The 19,853-nt window shown below is 43.8% G+C and overlaps 1 protein-coding gene across 2 annotated transcripts in view; it reads right to left on the bottom strand.

Annotated features, from left to right (window-relative positions):
• Positions 1 to 203: 203 nt before the first annotated feature.
• DDHD1 (DDHD domain containing 1) overlaps positions 204 to 19,853 on the bottom strand; it is a 68,531-nt gene continuing 48,881 nt past the window's right edge. For both annotated transcript variants that reach the window (XM_074583524.1, XM_074583525.1), the window contains 6 exons: positions 14,535 to 14,797; positions 12,265 to 12,340; positions 7,143 to 7,292; positions 5,642 to 5,894; positions 4,163 to 4,345; positions 204 to 1,430 (listed from right to left, as the gene is read on the bottom strand). In XM_074583524.1, coding sequence (XP_074439625.1) covers positions 1,249 to 1,430; positions 4,163 to 4,345; positions 5,642 to 5,894; positions 7,143 to 7,292; positions 12,265 to 12,340; positions 14,535 to 14,797 — 1,107 coding nt within the window. In that variant the 3' untranslated portion in view covers positions 204 to 1,248. The remainder of the gene's footprint in view (positions 1,431 to 4,162; positions 4,346 to 5,641; positions 5,895 to 7,142; positions 7,293 to 12,264; positions 12,341 to 14,534; positions 14,798 to 19,853) is intronic.

Below are 19,853 nucleotides of genomic sequence, written 5' to 3'. Positions count from 1 at the left end.
AAAACTCTCAGCAATGACCTTTTAGCGTTTCTTTGGAGATTATTCCCTTTCATCACAATGCTTCTCTCTTGACTTCTCCTGAATTACTTTCAGATACGAACCCAATCTAAACTCTGCTATTCTCAGGCCTTGCTGAGTTTTTTTTATGCTGCCCTCTTCCCTCTTGAGAGAATCTCTGCGCATAAATATACAGATATTTTTCATACAAATGCACACACACGCATATATACATTTAATAATGGTACGGAAAAAGACAGCTGGATCCTCAGCAAACCAAGTCTAATGTGAGGTCAAAACCTTCACCCACCTGAGAAACACGTGGGACCTAAAAAACAAAAGGCCGTCACTTACCTTTGAGAAAAATGTGACCGATGTAATTTGTGTGAAACCACAAATATTTATTTTTAATGAAAAAATACTTAAAGTGTGCCACAGTGTCCATATATTCATTTGAATAGTAGTACAAAGATATGCATTTCTGAGAAAAAGTCTTAACGCTGTAGAAAATAAACGTGGTTCTTAAATTATGCCAAAAGAAACCAGTAAAAAAGTAATGTTTTATACACTGGAGTAAAACGAAACAATTAGAGATAATAATAAATTATAATTACAGTATTCCAAATATTCGCTTCATGCTTTTTTCAGCATTAGTTTCTAAATGTGCCACGTATAACACGCCCCTCAGAAGCCGGCGGTCAGAATGGTCGTTCAATGGTACTGCGGATAATAGGATGTGGAGCTGAATAAAGTCCTAGAAAAATGACACCACCGTTTGTTATTTACTGATACATAAAACATCAGAACATGGCAGTTTTAGGTTTGTACCTAACATATATTTTTCATTAATGGAAATTAATTTAGCTTTTTTTTTTTCTTTTAAAAATCAACTAATCTTTTATACTTTAATGAACTAAACAGCAATTATGGTCATTAACAAGTATGTCACCCAAGCACACTGCACGACCGTGCTTACGGGATGCTACACGTCGCGTTGGCTTTTACACAGTCAAAGTTAACAAGAATTTGGAATCATTTCAGGTCTAATTAAGCACTGCAAAATGTTTAAAACTATAAAGTGCTTTGAAATACAAATCATTTTTGCTCTTTAGAAATAGGAAAAAATCCAAACATGCACTTAAACCTGAAACCTCCATGCCACATATACTGCTGTTCTGCAGTAAAACATCAGTTTTGTGCCATTTCTTTTAAAATTTCCTTTCCCATCCCGCCCCAACCCCAGTCAAAAATTCAAATGGCGTCTAAATTGGATTTGTCGGTATCTTCTTGGTCGTGTTTGTACATGAAGGTTAGGAGGAAAAGAGCGATATCCAGAGATGACCAATAGGCAGTGTGGGACGTGACGGCGGACCAGTATCTGCTCTCCACGAGACCTTCCCTGAGCTCGAAATCAATCCTGTGCTCCAGTTCCACTGGAAATTGAACAAGAAACAAAAACGTTAGAATTCTAAGTCAGCAGAAGGAAAAAACCACCTGCACGTTTTTCCATCAGTTTTGGGTTCCGATTCTATTTGCTGCATATAAAATGCACATATCATCTCTGGGTTTACATTGAGCAGCCCACTCACCTAAGTCAATTGTGATTTTTAATAGTATGTACATACGTTTTTATGCACACGCATTTACCACACACATGACCTAAGAGTGATACTTAGTTTACGGGGGGAAAAAACAAAAACCATCCCTAAACCTAAAGTGAAGAAAAAGCCGGCAGTTTTTAAACAGCTGTTTTCCTTACAGTAACTATACAAATACATTTATTTATGTTCCTTATGATAAGCACGCAGAATCACCCAGCAAATATTGAGGCCTCACTAGGAAACACCAACTTTCAGAAGGCGGATGCTCAAAACATGCCGAAATAAAGGGACTTCTGGCATCTTCAGTGGCTACACAAGGAGACTACACCCGGTATCGCAAGCCCTTTCTGAAAACCAGCTGTCCCTACACGGCACTAGCCCTTTTAATTTCCAGATTATTCCAAATACATTTCAGCAGCTACCCTTTCATTTCAATGGCGGGTTTGTTTAATACCACATTCAAAGCAATTTTCACTGCGTGTTTAACTGGGCCAATGGCTAACCTATTGTTAAGGCACTTCAGTGGTTAGAGCATCTCTACAAGGAGCAATAGAATAAAAAGGACAAAACTAAAAGCCTGCTTCGCTACAAAAGCCAAAACCCCATATTGAGTAAAAAATGCAGCCATTTACAAAGCCAGTTTCAAGGAATTTTAATTCTTGGCTCAAAGAGGGGACGAAGAGAGCATCGCACAAGCGCTGCCTCGGCAGTCGTGGCTTTCCCCAGGAGCAAACCAAGGAGAGGGAGTCCGAGCCTTCCGATATGAGGAGATGACTGCAGACGCTTCCACGAAGGCACACATATTCCAAAAACCCCAGTCTCCCTGCAGGAAGGGACGCCCCAGACGACTCCACAAGAGGCCGTTACAAGAGCTTGGGTGGCAGCCAAACCCCATCACAAGCCCAGCAAATACCGTGGCCATGGATTGCATCATTCCTGCACACAGGCTGAGAGCGCCGGGGAGGTTCAGCCTGGAGAAGAGAAGGCTCCAGGGAGACCTTCCAGCCCCTTCCAGTCCCTAAAGGGGCTCCAGGGAAGCTGGGGAGGGACTCTGGATCAGGGAGGGGAGCCATGGGACGAGGGGGAACGGTTTTACACTGAAAGAGGGGAGTTTTAGATGAGATCTGAGGAAAAAATTCTTGGCTGTGAGGGTGGTGAGGCCCTGTCCCAGGTTGCCCAGAGAAGCTGTGGCTGCCCCAGCCCTGGAGGGGTTCAAGGCCAGGCTGGATGGGGCTTGGGGCAACCTGGTCTGGTGGGAGGTGTCCCTGCCCAGGGCAAGAGGTGGCACTGGATGATCTTTAAGGTCCCTTCCAACCCAAACCATTCCATGATTCTATGATTCAGCTCACAGCCCCACTGGCTGCCACTCCACAGCCTCCCTCTACAGAGCAGGGAAGGGCTTTCAGCAGACGGGGATGCAGGAACCATGTGGAAGGCCCTTGATGTGCCAACGTCCCCTGAAAGGGCCTCAATCAACAGCTCCACGTTATTCACTGTCACGCCATTCTGTTTTCCTCGAGTTTAAAACAAAGTCCCTGTCCTCACATACTGACTCAGACAGGTTATCTGTCGAAATTAGCAGCGATGAACGGACGGCAACGAATCATGTGAACGCTATCACAAGATACAACATACTTGTGACTCCTTAGATTGCAAAAAAACCCGCCCAGCCTTGCAACAGTGTCAATGAGCTTAGAAACAAAATCAAGTATGAATTTCTGTAAAGGAAGTACTTATACTCTTCAAAAAAAAAAAAAACCATAACAAACCAGCTGCTAAAATTGCAGTTTCTGTTCTGGGCAGTTCAGATCAGGACAAGGGCAGCTTCTGTTTCCAGTCATACGTGCCTTCAAATCTAGATTGCTTCAGGATTGCAAGTGTGTGGGGAAATTTAAATAAATGCATTTTACGATAACTGGTGAGTGGGATTCTCTGCAGCATTTTTATTGCTTTTCCTAGTGGGAGTCTAGGAACTAGTAACAGGCGACAGGAGAAGAAGGAACAGCCTCAAGTTGCGCCAGGGGAGGTGTAGGATGGATATTAGGAAAAATTTCTTCACCGAAAGGGTTGTCGAGCACTGGAACAGGCTGCCCAGGGCAGTGGTGGAGTCGCCATCCCTGGAGGTAGTTAAAAGCCGGGCAGATGTGGTGCTGAGGGACGTGGTTTAGTGGTGGGTTGGGCAGTGTTGGGTTGATGGTTGGACTCGATGATCTGAAAGGTCCCTTCCAACCCAGGCAATTCTATGATTCCATTCTACGAACTACTGATACGCAAATCTCATTAGCCAAAACTCATACGTGTGTATATATGTGTCAGTGGTATACACGTACGCACAAACACATACACAGACAAACCTCCTTTAAAAGAAAAAGGGATAAAAGGGAGAACAAAGAGTCAGTCCTTGGACACTCTTTGCAGATTCAAAAAGCAGGTTCAATTTTTACCACTTTAGAGCAAATCAACAACATTGATTAACACACGTTAATTAATATCCCACAATGTACAGCCACAGCTCACCAAAGGTGGTCTTTCCATGAGGTTTGTACGGCGGACTTATCACTCACCTATGGGTTCCAGAAAGCCCGAGCTGCTGTGGGGGAGTGGCGGTGTCCCAACAGTTGTGGCCTTTTTGTCGTCCCCCTCGGCTCCGTCTTTTCCCGGCTCAAGCGTCTGCGGGGTGGTTGTACTGGATCGACCAAACCTCGAAAAAAGCATCCCGCCGAGGCCCTTCCCGATACTCGCAGCTCCTGCATTCAGCACGGAAGGAAAAACAAACAAACAAGCACAGGGGCAGCTAAATCAAACCGCAAATTAAAGTCACCGCAGCACCCATCAATTAGAGCGGAGCGGCAGACAAAGGAAAACACTATTCATGCTTTTCTAGGGTGGGAACGGCTTATCTGACTTCAGTGTACACTGTTTATCGTGAGACTAATCTAGCGTACACACAAAAGATATAATTTGGAAACTGGAGTTAGGGGAGGGAAAAAAAAATACACGAGAACACTTCTGCAGCAAGAAACCTAGTACTTTTACGGACACGATGTAATTCCCCTTCCATAGAAAGTCTAAGACTAAGACAAAAGTGCTTTATAACATTGTTAGTACCTTCTGCACTTAAGAATCCCATCATGATACTTAAGACAGTCCTCCCCTTAAGGGCCCTTATGTTGGCATCACCCTTACAGACATTTACAAATGCTCTATCATCCTTTAAAATGACTATTTTGGTTGCTCAGGGAGAGTATGAAAGTTAAGAACAGATCTGTAATGTTTTCTCCCGACTTTGCTGCCACCTTATGGACAAGACATTAAAGTTACTGTAGTAACACAGTAAAAAGCAACTCTGCTTTGAAACACTGCCTATTTCCACTTAAGGACAAAACTGCTTTTATATACTTATTTGATTGGGAAGATTCCTGGCATAAGGTCACATTAGCCTTCTTCCAAATCCCACATAGAGAGCTAAAGAAAAGCCTTGAGTCAACAAAAACTGCAAGTGCATGCTCAAATGTAAGCTCCAGTGAAAGTCAATTTAAGCTCACTTAAACCAGGGTTTATTTTCAATCAGAAAGCCAGAAGGGGACAGACTTCATATTAAACCCGCCTGACTGTTGTAAACCCATGACTTCAGTGGAACTGTAATAGCTTACGTAGAGTGATTTTTCTCCTATTTGCCAATACCAGAAAATGCAGTCACAAAACAAGCTTTAAATTAATTTTTTTTTCTATGAAGTACAGTGGAAACTATTAAATCACCAGGATGTTACTTCAATAAGGTAGACGACAATAAGGCAGCGATAGCATAAACTCCCCAACACACATCCTCTCCCCGCAAGCCTGGACTCCCGTGTACGTAAACGGTCTTTTCTTCAAAGTAAATGTTAGTTGGGATTAAAATAAGCCGTAAATCTATACGGAACACATTAAACCAGCCAGGAATAGCTTGCTTACGGCTGCACCTCAAACAGTGACGCTCCACAGGAAGGTCCTACGTTAAAGAATAATTAAAAAAAAAAAAAGAGGACACAAAGAACAATTACCTAATATACTCGCTTTGCCGATGTTTGTTATAGACTCCCCGTAGTGGCGTCGAACCATGACTGGTGAAGTAGTTGGGCTGGGTACAGTTGAAACACTTTCACCATCAGTAACTGAGGTAGGTTCTTTTGTTGGGTTGAGAAAACTTGGCTTCATATGCTCATAAGGTAGAGGGTTTGCAGTGTTGTACCAGTGGATCTGGACAGGCGAAATGTTGCTGTAGTGCTTCAGAATTAAAGGTTCTAACCTATAGGCCTGCAAGGGTGAATCAGAAAAGAAAATCCCAGGTGTGAAGACTGAAAAAAAAAAAAAAAATCATGTTCCTGTCCCATACAGAGCCCTCTCCAACCTCAAATCCAAAATATCTGTAATGACTGAAGCCTAGAAAGCGACAGAATGGTGGCGTTATGAGCCGGTTCACTTTTATTTTCATGGCCTGGAAGACATATTAGCCGCCTAGTTGCTCGTGCACTCACATTTGCACATGTTGTTACAAATACACAAGTTATTCTTCACACACGTTTGTTGTTGTGCATTGACGGAGCAAATTTTACATACGGTTAAACAGATTCCGCACAAGACAGCGGAGAGGGAGGAACTGGCTATGTAAACATTTTGTTTGACGACTCTTCATCGATCCCTGTGCACACCATGAATTGGCATGCTTATTAAAAAAAAATAAATCATTTTCTATCGATTATTTTTCTTTGTTTACTTAGACGTAGAAAATCATTCTGCACTTTATGTTAAGACTAAGTCAAGTCACCATTCGCAGAGTCTATGGATCCAATCGTCCTGCATGTCCCAGGAAAATTCTGGTTTTGGAGTAGCTGGAGCTGAGCAAGATCTTGAGATACCCCCGAATTACTGTTCTACAATAAGTATGAAATCCCAAATCAAGCTCGCATCAAAGAAGTTGCCAAGGTGATACAGATCAAAGGCTCTTTGATAAGAGCGAACAGCGGCTGGCGATGGAAGGACAGGGCACAGCTACACTAACACCACCCTCCCAAGCACTCTCCCACCCTCCAACAATCTGTCACTCAGGACCCTTTGGGAAAAAAAATACCGTCTTTCTTTTTCTACAGTATCTTGTAAACTGCTTGTGAAGCCTTTTTTATTTATTTATTTTTTTATAACAGCAGTAGTATCTTTGGACAGGTGATGTTTAATGGAAGTTGGTAAGTTAAACGCAAGTTGGAACTTGACTGAGAAGGATTATTTCTTATGTCTTCGCAAAAAAAAAAAAAGCAGACTAATCTCAAATCTTATGCTTATAAAAATCAAAAGAGAAGCAAAGAATATGGTATTTAAGGCAATTATTTGTAGGGACTGTTATTCTACAATTACAAAAACCAAGACATTTTACAATAATCATTAACAAACAGTCCTTTGCTGGAACATATTTGCGTTGATTCACACGCTTTGAAGATCACACGTTATCACACAGCTGATGCTTAAAATCAGACAAGGTAAAAGCTTGCAATTGCAATTAAAACTCACCACTGGATCTGTTGGATGAAAAATATTTAGTAAGCGGTTACAAATTGTCCTGGGCAGAATATGGTCTTGACTACCGCTGTTTCCTGGACGGATGCCACGCAATGCCAAGAACACGGCCAACGGAGAGCCCATACAGAAGAAATTCTCAACCTAAGGAGAGATTTCATTCATGTTAATAAGGATGGAAATAATGCTTTCTAACATGGCTGGACTTGATTTCTCTCTTTCAACTGATTTCTCAGTTTCAACTGAGGTACTCGTATGGTATTAGTAAGTCAAAACAGGGAAGACCACTACAACATACATACGATAACATGAAGGTTAACTTTCCCATTTCCCTTTGTTGTGAGAAAAGAGTGGTGCTACATAGTTGGAAAACTGAAAAACAAGTCAGATATTTGAACCGAAAGAGGTCTACCCATGCTGGAAAGGCTGGAGCAAGAAGAATTTGGAAGTCATTAAGGAAATGTGATGAGTTTCACAAGACTGAAGTCTGATTTCTCATGAAACTTCCCTAAGCTTACAACACCTCCTTAACCTTACCCTAACCAAGTACTCCATGATTTGTTTCGCCACACACATCCATCGAGGTAGAAATACAAGCTACACTGAGTGTTAAAGACAACCTAGAGAATACTTAGAGCAGCCACACACACGTACAGGCTGGTGTTACGTATACAAGCTCTTCAAAACACCTAGTGTTAAGTGAACAGAACGGTGCTCATCACAAGTGCCACCACGTCACATGTGAGGAACAGCTACCCAGGAGAGGGAGAGCACACCGAGCAGCTCTGCAGGCTATGCTCACCTCATCCAAAGCCACCGTTGCTTTGCTCTAAAAGGACTGTCTGTGACACCAAGAGGCAGTTGAGTAAACCTGAGCTGCAACTGCCAACCCATCTGGCAAAGGTCACCAAACGCGCATCAGTGGTAATGCCTTTTGGTCACTACCAACGCGGGCTGGGATTCCACAGTGACCTAGAGGTGAATGGCTTCGTATCCTACTACCAATCCTCAGACATCACCTCCTAGAAGCACCAAATGTAAAAATCTGTAGTCAAAAATATTTTCCTAAGTCCAAAATTACTTTTTAACCTTTAGAGTATTTCCTTATACGAAAAATTAATTTTACCGTCACCAGACCTTCACCGCGACTTTCCCAACAGCAGTGCCCAGTTTGCAGAGCAATACACAACTGGGCAACTCCCAGTGCTGCTTAACCAGCACGAGAAATCGCTGCATCCTTGCTAAGTGCACGCAGAGGACGCTTGGATTCCCATGTGCCTTCTCTATATGTCAGCGCATGGAGCGAGGGCGTAGACATAATGGTTCGTTTCATCTATCAGATTCCAGCACTGCACACAACATTCCTCCTCCTCCTCTGACTTGGCACTGGGACTCCACCTCTGCCTTCCAAAAGAACGTGCGAGTCCCAATACAATGGAAAAAAAAATAATAATCTAGGTCTTCAGCAAAGCTATTCAATGTCATACACTGCTCTGTCATCTACATTGGCACTCTAGTCTGCTGTGAAGCCCCTTTCCTTTCTTATAATCAAGCTTTATACAGAACCCTTGCATTTTTGCAGCTTGGACAAAAAGCCTTCTCATCTTCAAATACACAATAGGAACAGATATTCACAGTACAATCCTTTAAACCGAATAAGTAATGTTTAACCCTGTCCATCTGGTATCCCTGTCGCGAGCATCTGAAGTACACAATTACGGTCTTTCTGCTTCAGAAAGAAATCAGAAAGCGACTGCCGGCTTACACTTGCTTAAAAGGTGTCTTCATGGATTCACCTCAGGCTACTACAGACTAGGCAAAAATCTCAGAAGGTAAGTAGCTTCAGGGGTTACATGGTGCATGGCTTTTGTTCTATCGTTTCTATCGATAAACATACAATTAAGAGTGCCCACAGAGAGATGCTTTCTTTTTGGAGGGCACTGTTCTTTGCTCCGTATCTTCTTACGGGCACAAGCCTTTCAACATCATCTTCCAGCTCTGGAAATGCTTACGCAGACAAAGAACCACTCGGTGGGTAACTTAACGGGTGGCACCAGACCAAGACCAAAGCAGTGAGCACTAAAAATCAAAAGCAAGTCTTCCGAAAATAAAGTCCTTTAAAATTGCAGCCATTAGACTCTCAGTGCTGATGCAAAGTGGCTGATGAGAAGGCCGCCACGCCACGGAACCTACTGTGAATAGAGGACTAAGATCTTTCTAGAAAACATTTGTTAATTTTGGTGTTTCTCCTAGAAGCAGGAGTGGGGCACTTCACATACACTCCTGTAAATGTTTAACAGCAGAGAAGAAAGGTTTAATAACATGACCTTTCAGGACAGCACTGTCCTCCTGGGTATGATTCATAAACAAAAGACTTAATGAATTTATTCGTATCTTAAGCAGAAGCTGAGCTAAACAGTCATACGTTCAACTTAGAACTGCAGTATTTTCAGAATAATAATAATAAAAAAAAGGTGAATGAGCCACCATTCGGTGAGGCAGCGCGGCTCTGCTGTGCACAGGTAAGTGGGGGGGACAAATGAATGGTTTTTAGTGGCAAGGTTAAAACAGAAGACCCAGAAGGCAATTACAATTTATGTTTCTGTGCTGCCTTTCAGCCTGGAGGATCCCAAACATCCTCCCAGAGTGAGGAAACACAGACCTCTGCAGCAGCCTCCCCCCATTCCTGCGGCCAGGAACGTCCTGTAGCCTTAGCAGACAACGGGAATAGAGATTTACACCAGTATGACACAGGGAATTTAACTGGGAGATCGTGTGTTGAACTACTGCTACGGCACACTTCTGCATTCAGTCTAACGGCTTCCTCCTCTCAGATAAAGCTGCGCATCAGCAGCCCATTAAGCTCTCATGGTTCTCCTATGTGTGGTAAATCGCTGGTATCTTATAAATAATTTGTGATGGTTGTTATCGGCATTGACATCACTGTCAGATGATGCTACACAGAAACCACAAAGTCAAGTACAAGCTGGAGCTTCTTCCAGAAGAGTTTCTCCAACCCTAGGGGAATAAGAAGCACTAAGGAATCCTGAAGCACTTTGGGACAGCACACGGTCAAATCCAGGTGTAAATGAACGTCCTTTTCAGTACTAGGGAGCAACTGTGGTATGTCCTGCCCTCCTCTTCCCCACTGCGACTGAAACTCATCCCACAAGATGGTTATTTTCATGCACCACAGAGTCATAAAGAGGTAGGTATCGCACCATGCCCCAGGTTTTCATGGTCTTCAGCCCCTTTAGCCTTTAATTCCGATCCCTCTTACACAGATGGTTGTGTTTCTAAGCTTTACATTTACAGTGGTGGGTTGGCTTTGCTTTTAACCCATGCAGCTCCTGCTGATTCAGCACTGTATTTGATTCTGCCATTTGAGGAGAAGTAGAGGAAGAGAGACAAAGATACCCCACCCTCAAGTTCCCATTCTGGCGGCTTGTCCAATGTATTATTAGCGTACAAGACACTCCATGGTTTCAGGTTTGGTTGGGTTTTTTTTCTACCAAAAGGGAGAATCAACCACACAGGTCATTTCCTCTAATATTAGATACCAGCTGAATTAGCTGCTGTATTTATTCTTGCGCTTGTCTTGCTAAAGCTTCCTTTGTGCTTGCTCAACATCAAACAAACTTAACTCTGCTTAATGCAGGACTAGTGACTCCGCCTCATCCTGGGAAGCTTAATTTGTTTCGGTCCATGAAAGAGGCAACACACGGACAAGCGGCTAACAGCTGTACACATCCCGTTTCGTGGTGTAATACAGCCTAAGGAGATCAGGGACCAAAGACCAAATTAATTTGTGGATCAAGCATTTACGGTGAATAGCAACTCATGACCAAACCAGAGCTCTGGTCTGCCATGAAAAGCCAAGGTGCAGGTAGTTGGTACCTACGAAGCTGTTAGTTCTCTTTCAATAAGCTGGAAATTCTCCCTTGGCAGAAGCCCTTGGCCATCGCATTCATGGAAAACCTCTCTTCTCTCTCTGGAGCTCTGTCTCGGGCACGGTACTCAAGCAACGCGAGTGACTAGCGTCCAGCTTCACAGAAACACAACATCTTCCTCTCGGTAAGGGTAAGAAAAAGGATGTACTTCAATGGAAAATTACCTAGCAGCAATTGGGATTGATACAGCCTTCTTTTCTTCCCCCTTTCTTTTCCCTTCCTTTCCTGCTCCCTCTAAAAAGCATCTGTTCAAAAAAATCCTCAGTTTAAACACAACTGAGTGAAGAATAATCTTTCACACGGCTGGAGGAGTATCAGCCTGACTCCCGCTTCCTTGATAGTAGAGATAATAGCGCGATACAAGCTTTTAAGCAGCGATGAAAAGGAGAAGGCTATGACAAATTGAATTAGAGTTAGTTTCTTCTTTTTTATGGCTCAAGATTGACCTTGGCTTCTAGAATTCCTTCTGAACTCAGAAGGAAAGAAAAATGGCAAGTTAAGAAAAAATAATCTATTTTGTTCTCATCTATCATATCATGTCATGTCACGTTTTTATAGTTTAATATTTCAGGATATAGTCGAGCAATTAGAAAGTGTTGCACATCCCACCAAGAAGGTAGAAAATGCCTTTTCCCAATGATAAGAAATGTTAGCAATCTGTACAGCTGATTAGCAAGCAATCTATTTCATGAGACTAAAAGCAACTCGTGCTGTCAGGCCAGAATAATGTGGAAGGAAAATCCACTGCTGGAGGAAATTCAATCAGATTTGCTCGGAGACGTGACACGTTAGAAGCAGTCCCCAAGAAAAATGGATTAGTCAACAAAGTAGAAGTGAAATTGTTTAAGATACATGGTTAATGTAATTTGCCAAATGGCTTTTACCTTCCCATGTAGTTGTACACACGTGTGCAATATATTAACCATCTATATACAGGTTTATTTATCTACATGTAAACATATAAATTTGTAATAAATAGTAATATATGAATGCATTAAAATGTTGACAGACACGTACACCCACTTCAAGCAATACATTAAAATTATTCTACCAACATCATGTCTAGGGAAATGGCACGGGGGAAATAGTAAGTAGAATAACTCACATTGCAGGTGTATTTTTACAGCAAGTAGAACATTCAGTAAAAACCTCTCGACTATACATACCTTAAATTTTAAGACAGGTGGTTTTGATATGGTGGATGCCTTTAACTCATGTAACCTTTCTTCTATCTCTTTCAACCTAGAAAATAGAGATCTTTCTGAGATCCAATAAAAAACGTAGCCTTAACCCCTCTGATCCAAACAGGCATTCCTGTGGGGTCCAACAGGTTTGGCTGCTGGGAAGAGAGAGCGATGGCGTCAGTATTTCTTGGAGGCAGCCCAACTGATAAAGAACCAATGTATGTGAAACCCTGTTTCCCTGACCACAGAAAGAATCAGTCAAGACACAACAGTTCCCCCCTTCACCACCCCAAGCATCTGCCCACCCTCCTTCCCCAGGAGCAGGTGACTCATCTCCCATTTCCTTGGTGGCTTTGCAGCCAAATCACCTGTCTTGGTTTGTTGTTTTTTTGTTTGTTTGTTTGTTTTGTTTTAATGAAAAAACCCCAAGGCCACAGGGAAGTCCGTGGCCCAAACATTACGGAGTTCTGTACTGTGGTAGATTATCTGGAGGACAACATCCCACCCTTTCAATTATCATTTAAAAAGACTGTTCACCTGTTCTTCTTGTTAGCCTGAATTAAAGAAGCAGCTACAATATTACGGACTCATACGGACCGGTAAAAATGTTCCTAATCCCAGCACCAGACCGTTATGCCCTCTTCAGAGCAGGAACACACCATCCACAATGACATTATGTAAACAAACACATTAGGCTCAACCTCTGCCATCCTGATCAGAAAGAAGCAAGTCTGGAGCTGAAACTTCCCAAAGACTTGCCAGTACTTAAAAAAAATAAAAAAATTATATGCTTTAACGAATGTGATTCAGTCTTAAAAAAGAAGGCATGCAGAACTCTTGTGAACCGTTATCAAAGGTTTCCAATCCACAAGCTTCACATGCTGTATGCACCTTCATCTACAAATTAGAATATTTTCACATGCTACAACACACCCTGCTCAGGCATAAGCATTTCCAAAAATCCACTATGTGTTTGCCAACCTTACAACACTAGAAAGCCACAAGTTAGAGGATTTCAGCAGTATATTTTCTATCATTTCAGACCGAATCGCACTAAGATGGCTCACGAAACGGGGAGCCACTCTTCCAAGACAGAAGTGCCAGTGTCAAACGATACTTGGATTATTGTGGATGCAACCTGAAAAACTTCAGAGGATGCCTAAGGAGCTGGAGCGTGAGTGTGAAAATGATAATTTTTCCCTGATGACATGCTAGTGATATGCCTGAAGGGTCATCTTACCACTGCACAGCTTCGCTAGGTTTCGTACTTCCCTTCTCTCCGCAAGACTGCACTTTATCCAGCCTTGCAGCTGATAGAGATGTACCAATCCCTAATTACACACATACCGATGTGAGCACGGCGGGAGATCTGATCCTACATTAATGCTTCCACAATACCGTCAATGCTAAGATGGGTTTCAAGAAGGAACCAAAAAGAACCATGATCATGATTTATCCTCACCTCCCATTGGAAAGACTGAAGCTCAAGCTACTATTGTTAGATGCCCTATGAACGGGTGTCTCATAGCAGCTCGATATCCAGGTTAGAAGAGGGAAGTCACCTGAACACTGTGGAGACATCATGATGATCTACAAGGTCCCCTAACACCGAGACTCTCTACCAACACTTGCAAGGCGCTGGGACCGAGATCCCGTTTGTCATGATGGGCACTGCTGCTTCACGCTCCCAACAGCACGAACATTTCTAGATGGCAGCAGGAAGAAGCTGGTAAATGGTCCAGCCACAGAGTAGTAACCTCATAAACCCAATCCCAGCAATGACAACATCTGTATCCAGCTGGTGGAGCTCAATTTCCAAGCTGAGCCTAGGAGAAAACTTCTCCTTTTCCTCCAGAAACAGGAATTTCAATGCTCGGGGGTTCTGCTCAGTGTTATAGCTCACTGCCCCCCTGCAAGCTACTTGGTTGTGTTCCTCCTCAAGTATCTGGAGGGCTAATGGCCTGACCTTCTCCTTTCTTCCTGGCTATGATCTGCTCCCAGTGCCTCTGGTCAGAGAGAAGTAGCTACTTGCTTGGTAGAGCCCATGGGATGTGGAATCAGAGCTCCTTATTAGCAGTGCCAGCTCCCTGTGCCTCCTCAGTTGTGTGTTTAGCATTTACCATTGCCATCCATCACCAGCAGAAGAACATCAGCCACAAAAGATAACAGCCATGGTGGGTTCTGGAAACACCCAAAGGGCATCATCTAGTGATGTGGTTTTCTCCTTTAACAATCAGAACTGGATGCATTACCGTTGTTTAGTTACGTAAAGTTCTTCAAGTAAACGTTGCTCCTCATAGCTCATCCAACGTTCTTCAAGCTCCTCCTCCTCCTTCTGCAGCAACTGTTCGTAAAGCCTGACTGGGTTCCAGCCAGTCATGATGTCGTAGGTGATGACGCAGCCCAGCGAGTGGGACACAATCGAGACTTTCCCTCCTTTCTCCTCAAACTCCGGATTCCGTGAGCAGAAGAGTGTGTACAGCCGGTTCAGCTCCTGCTGCAGCCCTTTCACCAACTGTTTCAAGAAGGAAAGGAAAGCAAGTTTAACGTCAACATCTCATCACTCCTGTTCATAGAATCACAGAATGTGTTGGGTTGGAAGGGATCTCTAAAGGCCATTTAGTCCAACCTCCCTGCAGTAAGCAGGGCATCTTCAACTAGACCAGGTTGCTCAGAGCCTCATCAAGCCTGGCCTTGAATGTCTCCAGGGATGGGGTCTCCACCACCTATCTGGGCAACCTGTTCCAGAATGTTCATGTATGTTCATGAACTACACTACTCCTTGAGCATGTATCTAGGATGAGCATGATGGTCTGTTCACTCAGACTGGGAAGATGAGCAAAATCTAATGGTCAGCAGCAACGGTTTGGTTGACTGCCACTGACTCCGGTGGTTCCTCTCTCCCCTCCAGACCCAGCAGCAACAACCACACAAGACACGTGGTGACCCTACAACTGCTACACTACACCGTCCATAGCATTACGTTGAAATAAACCACGAAATAAATGACAGCTGTGTTAAAGTACGTAACGGCATCCTCTGAGGTGAGGAGCAGCAAGGCACTTGGTTTTCACTAGTGATCCATTAGCACCACAGCAACTATTAATACAGCTGTGCTCCCTTATTGCTTGTTTCTCTACCTTTTCACAGCACCGAATATTTCTCCTGCGTCAGCAGTTCAGCAAATTTTTTAACCTAAGGAGCCACAGATGATCTGGAATCAGCTCACACCTCTGCCACAAGCTCAGCACATAACCCTAGACAAGTAACGCTCGCTCTTCTCCATTTATCAAAGCAAGGCAAGAGCGTTCCGACCTCACTGCAGGGGACTAGGAAGATAAACCCACTAAAATGGATATGCTCAGATACCACAGTGACAGTCTACATGGGTTGTGGGAAAATATCCTCAAATTGCTTTTGGATCTTCGGTAAAGCATACTTGAACTCATCATGTCTTTCATTATTCTGCCCAATGCCTGGCTACAAGGAGACACAGGTTTCTGTCCTGCTTACCCTCCCACCATACTGCACCTGCTGGAATTTTTTTCTAAAGAAATCAGAATGAAATGGTGCCACTAAAGAATAAAAAGCCTCATCTCAGGCAAAAGGAAGATATGGGAGGAGAAAACACACGCATGAGACAGGCAGAGCCAGAATTTGAACATTTGATGAAAACAATGTTAAGAAAGCAGTTTTCTGGTTATAGTTTTCCAGGAGGGTTTTTTTTATAGGGGGGGAAAAACAGGAATGCAACATGGTTCTCAAACATCACAGGCTAATCCTATAGTATTACCGCAATAAATAAATATTGGTCCTCTGGTAATTGAGTCTCTGAGAGGCTCATCTGCTTCAAATCCTGCACTAGGGCACATATGCATAAAAACGTTCAGGTTCACAGAAAGCATTTTTTAGAGAGAAACATTGAAAGCCCTGAGATTTAGGAATGAGACAATACAAAAAAAGAAGAAAAAAAAAAAAGCAGCTTTGCTTGTGAAACTCAGCACGGTAACTGAGCGATGCTCCCAGGCTACAGCATAGAGGAGGACAAACAAGAAATTGCAAATCATTCCCTCGTTAGCAACAGGAAATTAAAGCTCTACAACATGTAATTTGAACATGATTTTTCAAGAGCCTGAATCATTACTGAATATAAATATGAATGGCACCGGGGCTGGCAGTGTTTGATACACATTTCACTGAGCGAGGATCCACACAACAAACCCTTGTGCCTGAAGCACTGTGAAATGATGAACAAAGCCTTGCAACAGCTTGGAGAAATAAGTGTCACCGTTCCCGTTTTCCAGTCTTTTTTTGACTGGGACGCTGCCCATTCTTGCGTTGGGCTCTGTACAGGCTTTGGGCGCTATTTTCACACACAAACAAACAGACAGAGGTTTTCACAAAGGTTGGAGCCGAAAATAGAAATGAGGACTAGCTTTGGCTAGCTGGCATCTTCTCCATTTAAAAAGGTTTTGAGTAAAAGCCAGAACAAAATAGCGGAGGATCTGTTGAAATGCAAGTGTTTTGGGATTCCTGCCAGGAGCTCAGTGAAATGAGGGAATGCTGGTATCCAGCGGTTTTTGCGTGGCTGGCTGCCGAGGTACCCACCACACATCGTCCTGCTATCTGGGACCTCAGCAGGAAGCCCAGGACCACCAGCCATACAGTAGATGCTCTGGATGGAGCTCTGGCTCCCGGTTTCCAAGGAAAAATGCCAAGCCAAACTACTGCTGGACTCCTCACGGCTTCCAGCATCCCTGTCAGTACAGCAGGGAGACGAGTAATGCCATCTTCTATTAAAAAAAAAAAATAAAAATCCCTAAACAAGCTGTATTAATATATCTCAGTGTCCCCAAATTTCTTCTCTGGTGGGAAAAGTAATATGCACAACAATTCAACTGCTTCCTCTGGTTTCTTGTTGCATAAAAGCTATTTATTTCTCCCAATGCCCAACTTGCTCAACAGCCCTGTACCCTACTCTCCTGTAACCCTATTCCTTCACAGCCTATTTCCCTGGAGAAGGAGATATCTTCCAGGGAAAACGATATTATGTCAGCCTCCCCCACAGCCCATAGGCACAGAGTGGGTAAGTAACCTTCTGGCATCATGGCATTTCATTATAAAGGTCTTGTTCTCTTGCAATCTAGGGGCATAAAAAAGAATATTCTTGCAAAGTCCTGCTTGGACACCGAGTCCAACCCTGTTTTTAACTGTCGTACTCCTTAAAAATGTGCTGTTACTGAGAAGTTAGGCAAAAACACGGTCAGCAATTAAGAAACTGGGCATGGATTTCCAAATACTCCAAAATCTCTGGTTACCTAACTTAATTGCAGAGGAGGTCTGCTGTAGGAAAGCCTCCAGATTTTCAGGCACTGTGAATGGTCCGGTTTGCTGCTACAATAAAACCAGAAGCCCTGCACCTGCAGTGGGCGCTTATAGATGGTTCTCTCTTGCCAACAGTTCTGTATGAGTACTAAGATTCAAAACTGAACCATTTGGTACACAGTAAGAAAAAATAAAACAACCCAAAACAAAAAAAAACCAAAACCAAAACAAAAAAAAACAAACAAAGGAAAAGGAAAAAGCATATTCATTTTAAGTTCCAGCTAAAAAACTATTTGGTTAAGCAGTATATGAAGTTAAGAAGTTTATATGAAGTTTAAGCCTGATTTGCTTTCTTAGTCTTAAAAAAGCGTATGATACTCTAACCTGTGAAAGAAAAGCTTGGTTTGAAAAGAGCTTTAGTCCAGCAAGCGTAACATGAAGTGCTTTCAAACCTCTTCTGTATTTACAGCTTGATATATATCCTAACGCTCCATATACAAACACCTTCTATAAACACCAATTGGCTTAATATTTGTTAAAATCAGTGATTTTTTTCATTGAAATTAAACACGAAAAACATACCTACCTGTCAAATTTTCTCTCCTAAATGGTATCACTGTAATTAAAAACAATGTTTTAAAAGCTGATTTATTTTTTTGGTTTTGTCCATGGCTTGTCTTTTTGCTCACCCAGAGCTTCCTGACAGCTTCTCCTGCTCTACCACCAATGACTTCCCAATTAAGGGAGCCCCTTCCCTACTGGTTTCCCCGGTGCTTCTCCCAACCCCAAGCCTCACCACCTGCCGGTCTGTGGGATCCATTATGTGCTTAGGAAGCACCTGCTGTTTCTGCCTAAAAACAGGAAAGCAGGAACCATCCGGGGGGGGGGGGAAGTTTCGCAGTAGAATGCAACACAACCAGACCTCTCTTTCTCCCTCCATCTTCCCCTCTTGCCTCCTCCCTCCAAGTTCCCATCTCATTTTGGGGACTGGTGAGATTGGACATTCAAAGAGCTGTTTCTCCAGCCCCTGCAGCAGTGCTATTCTTTAACAGCCGCCCCCCCCTCAGCACAGCTTTCCCCATGGAGCAATCCCATGCACAAACCCAGGCTGGGTGGAGAAGGATGTAGAGCAGCCCTGAGGAGAAGGACTGGGGATGCTGGTGGATGAGAAGCTCAACACAAGTCGGCAACATGCGCTGGCAGCCCAGAAAGCCCCCACAGCCTGGGCTGCATCCCCAGCAGCGTGGGCAGCAGGGCCGGGGGGGGATTCTGCCCCTCTGCTCCGCTCTGTGAGACCCCCCTGCAGTGCTGCCTCCAGCGCTGGGGCACCAACAGCAGAAGGACACGGAGCTGTTGGAGCGGGGCCAGAGGAGGCCCCAGAGATGCTGGGAGGGCCGGAGCCCCTCTGCTGTGAGGACAGGCTGAGAGAGCTGGGGGGGGTCAGCCTGGAGAAGAGAAGGCTCCGCGGAGACCTTCCAGTCCCTAAAGGGGCTCCAGGAAAGCCGGGGAGGGACTCTGGATCAGGGAGGGGAGCCATGGGACGAGGGGGAACGGTTTTAAGCTGAAAAGAGGGGAGATTTAGATGAGATCTGAGGGAGAAATTCTTGGCTATGAGGGCGGTGAGCCCCTGGCCCAGGTTGCTCAGAGAAGCTGTGGCTGCCCCATCCCTGGAGGTGTTCAAGGCCAGGTTGGACGGGGCTTGGAGCAACCTGGTCTGGTGGGAGGTGTCCCTGCCCAGGGCAGGGGATGGCACTGGGTGATCTTTAAGGTCCCTTCCAACCCAAACCATTCCATGATTCTATTACAAGGCTATGGCTTCCTTGAGTTGCTGCCCAACCTGTATTTATTACGGGTTCTCCCATAATAAGGCTTCTCCCACAGACTACACAAGCTGAAATATCTCACAAAAGAACGAATGTGGCAGCAGTCAATTGAGTCGCTTTTTTTTCCCTGTGCAGCTGCTCCCACAATCACTGCTCTGAATGCTGATCTGCTGGCTGCTCTGCTACTCTCACCAGTGAAAGGCGGCATGCTTCCACGTCTGTTCCTGAACAGATCAAACCACTGTAACAAAGGGAACACTTCCTATTTCTTAAAAAAAACAGCTGCATCAAATCCCTTCCTCCCAGCTGACCCTTCTACTAAGGCATTAGTTTAGCATCAGCCTGAGGACACTGTAATATTTGAACGAAAGGTACAGAAAAACTTCCAGTGTTTCTATTTTCTTCCCCAGAAAAGTCCTTTTT

This window comes from Larus michahellis, chromosome 4 (genome assembly GCF_964199755.1).
Source record: "Larus michahellis chromosome 4, bLarMic1.1, whole genome shotgun sequence".
In the NCBI taxonomy this organism is placed as follows: Eukaryota; Metazoa; Chordata; class Aves; order Charadriiformes; family Laridae; genus Larus; species Larus michahellis.
The sequence above is the reverse complement of the archived record's forward strand: the minus strand, read 5'-3'. Positions and strand labels throughout refer to the sequence as shown.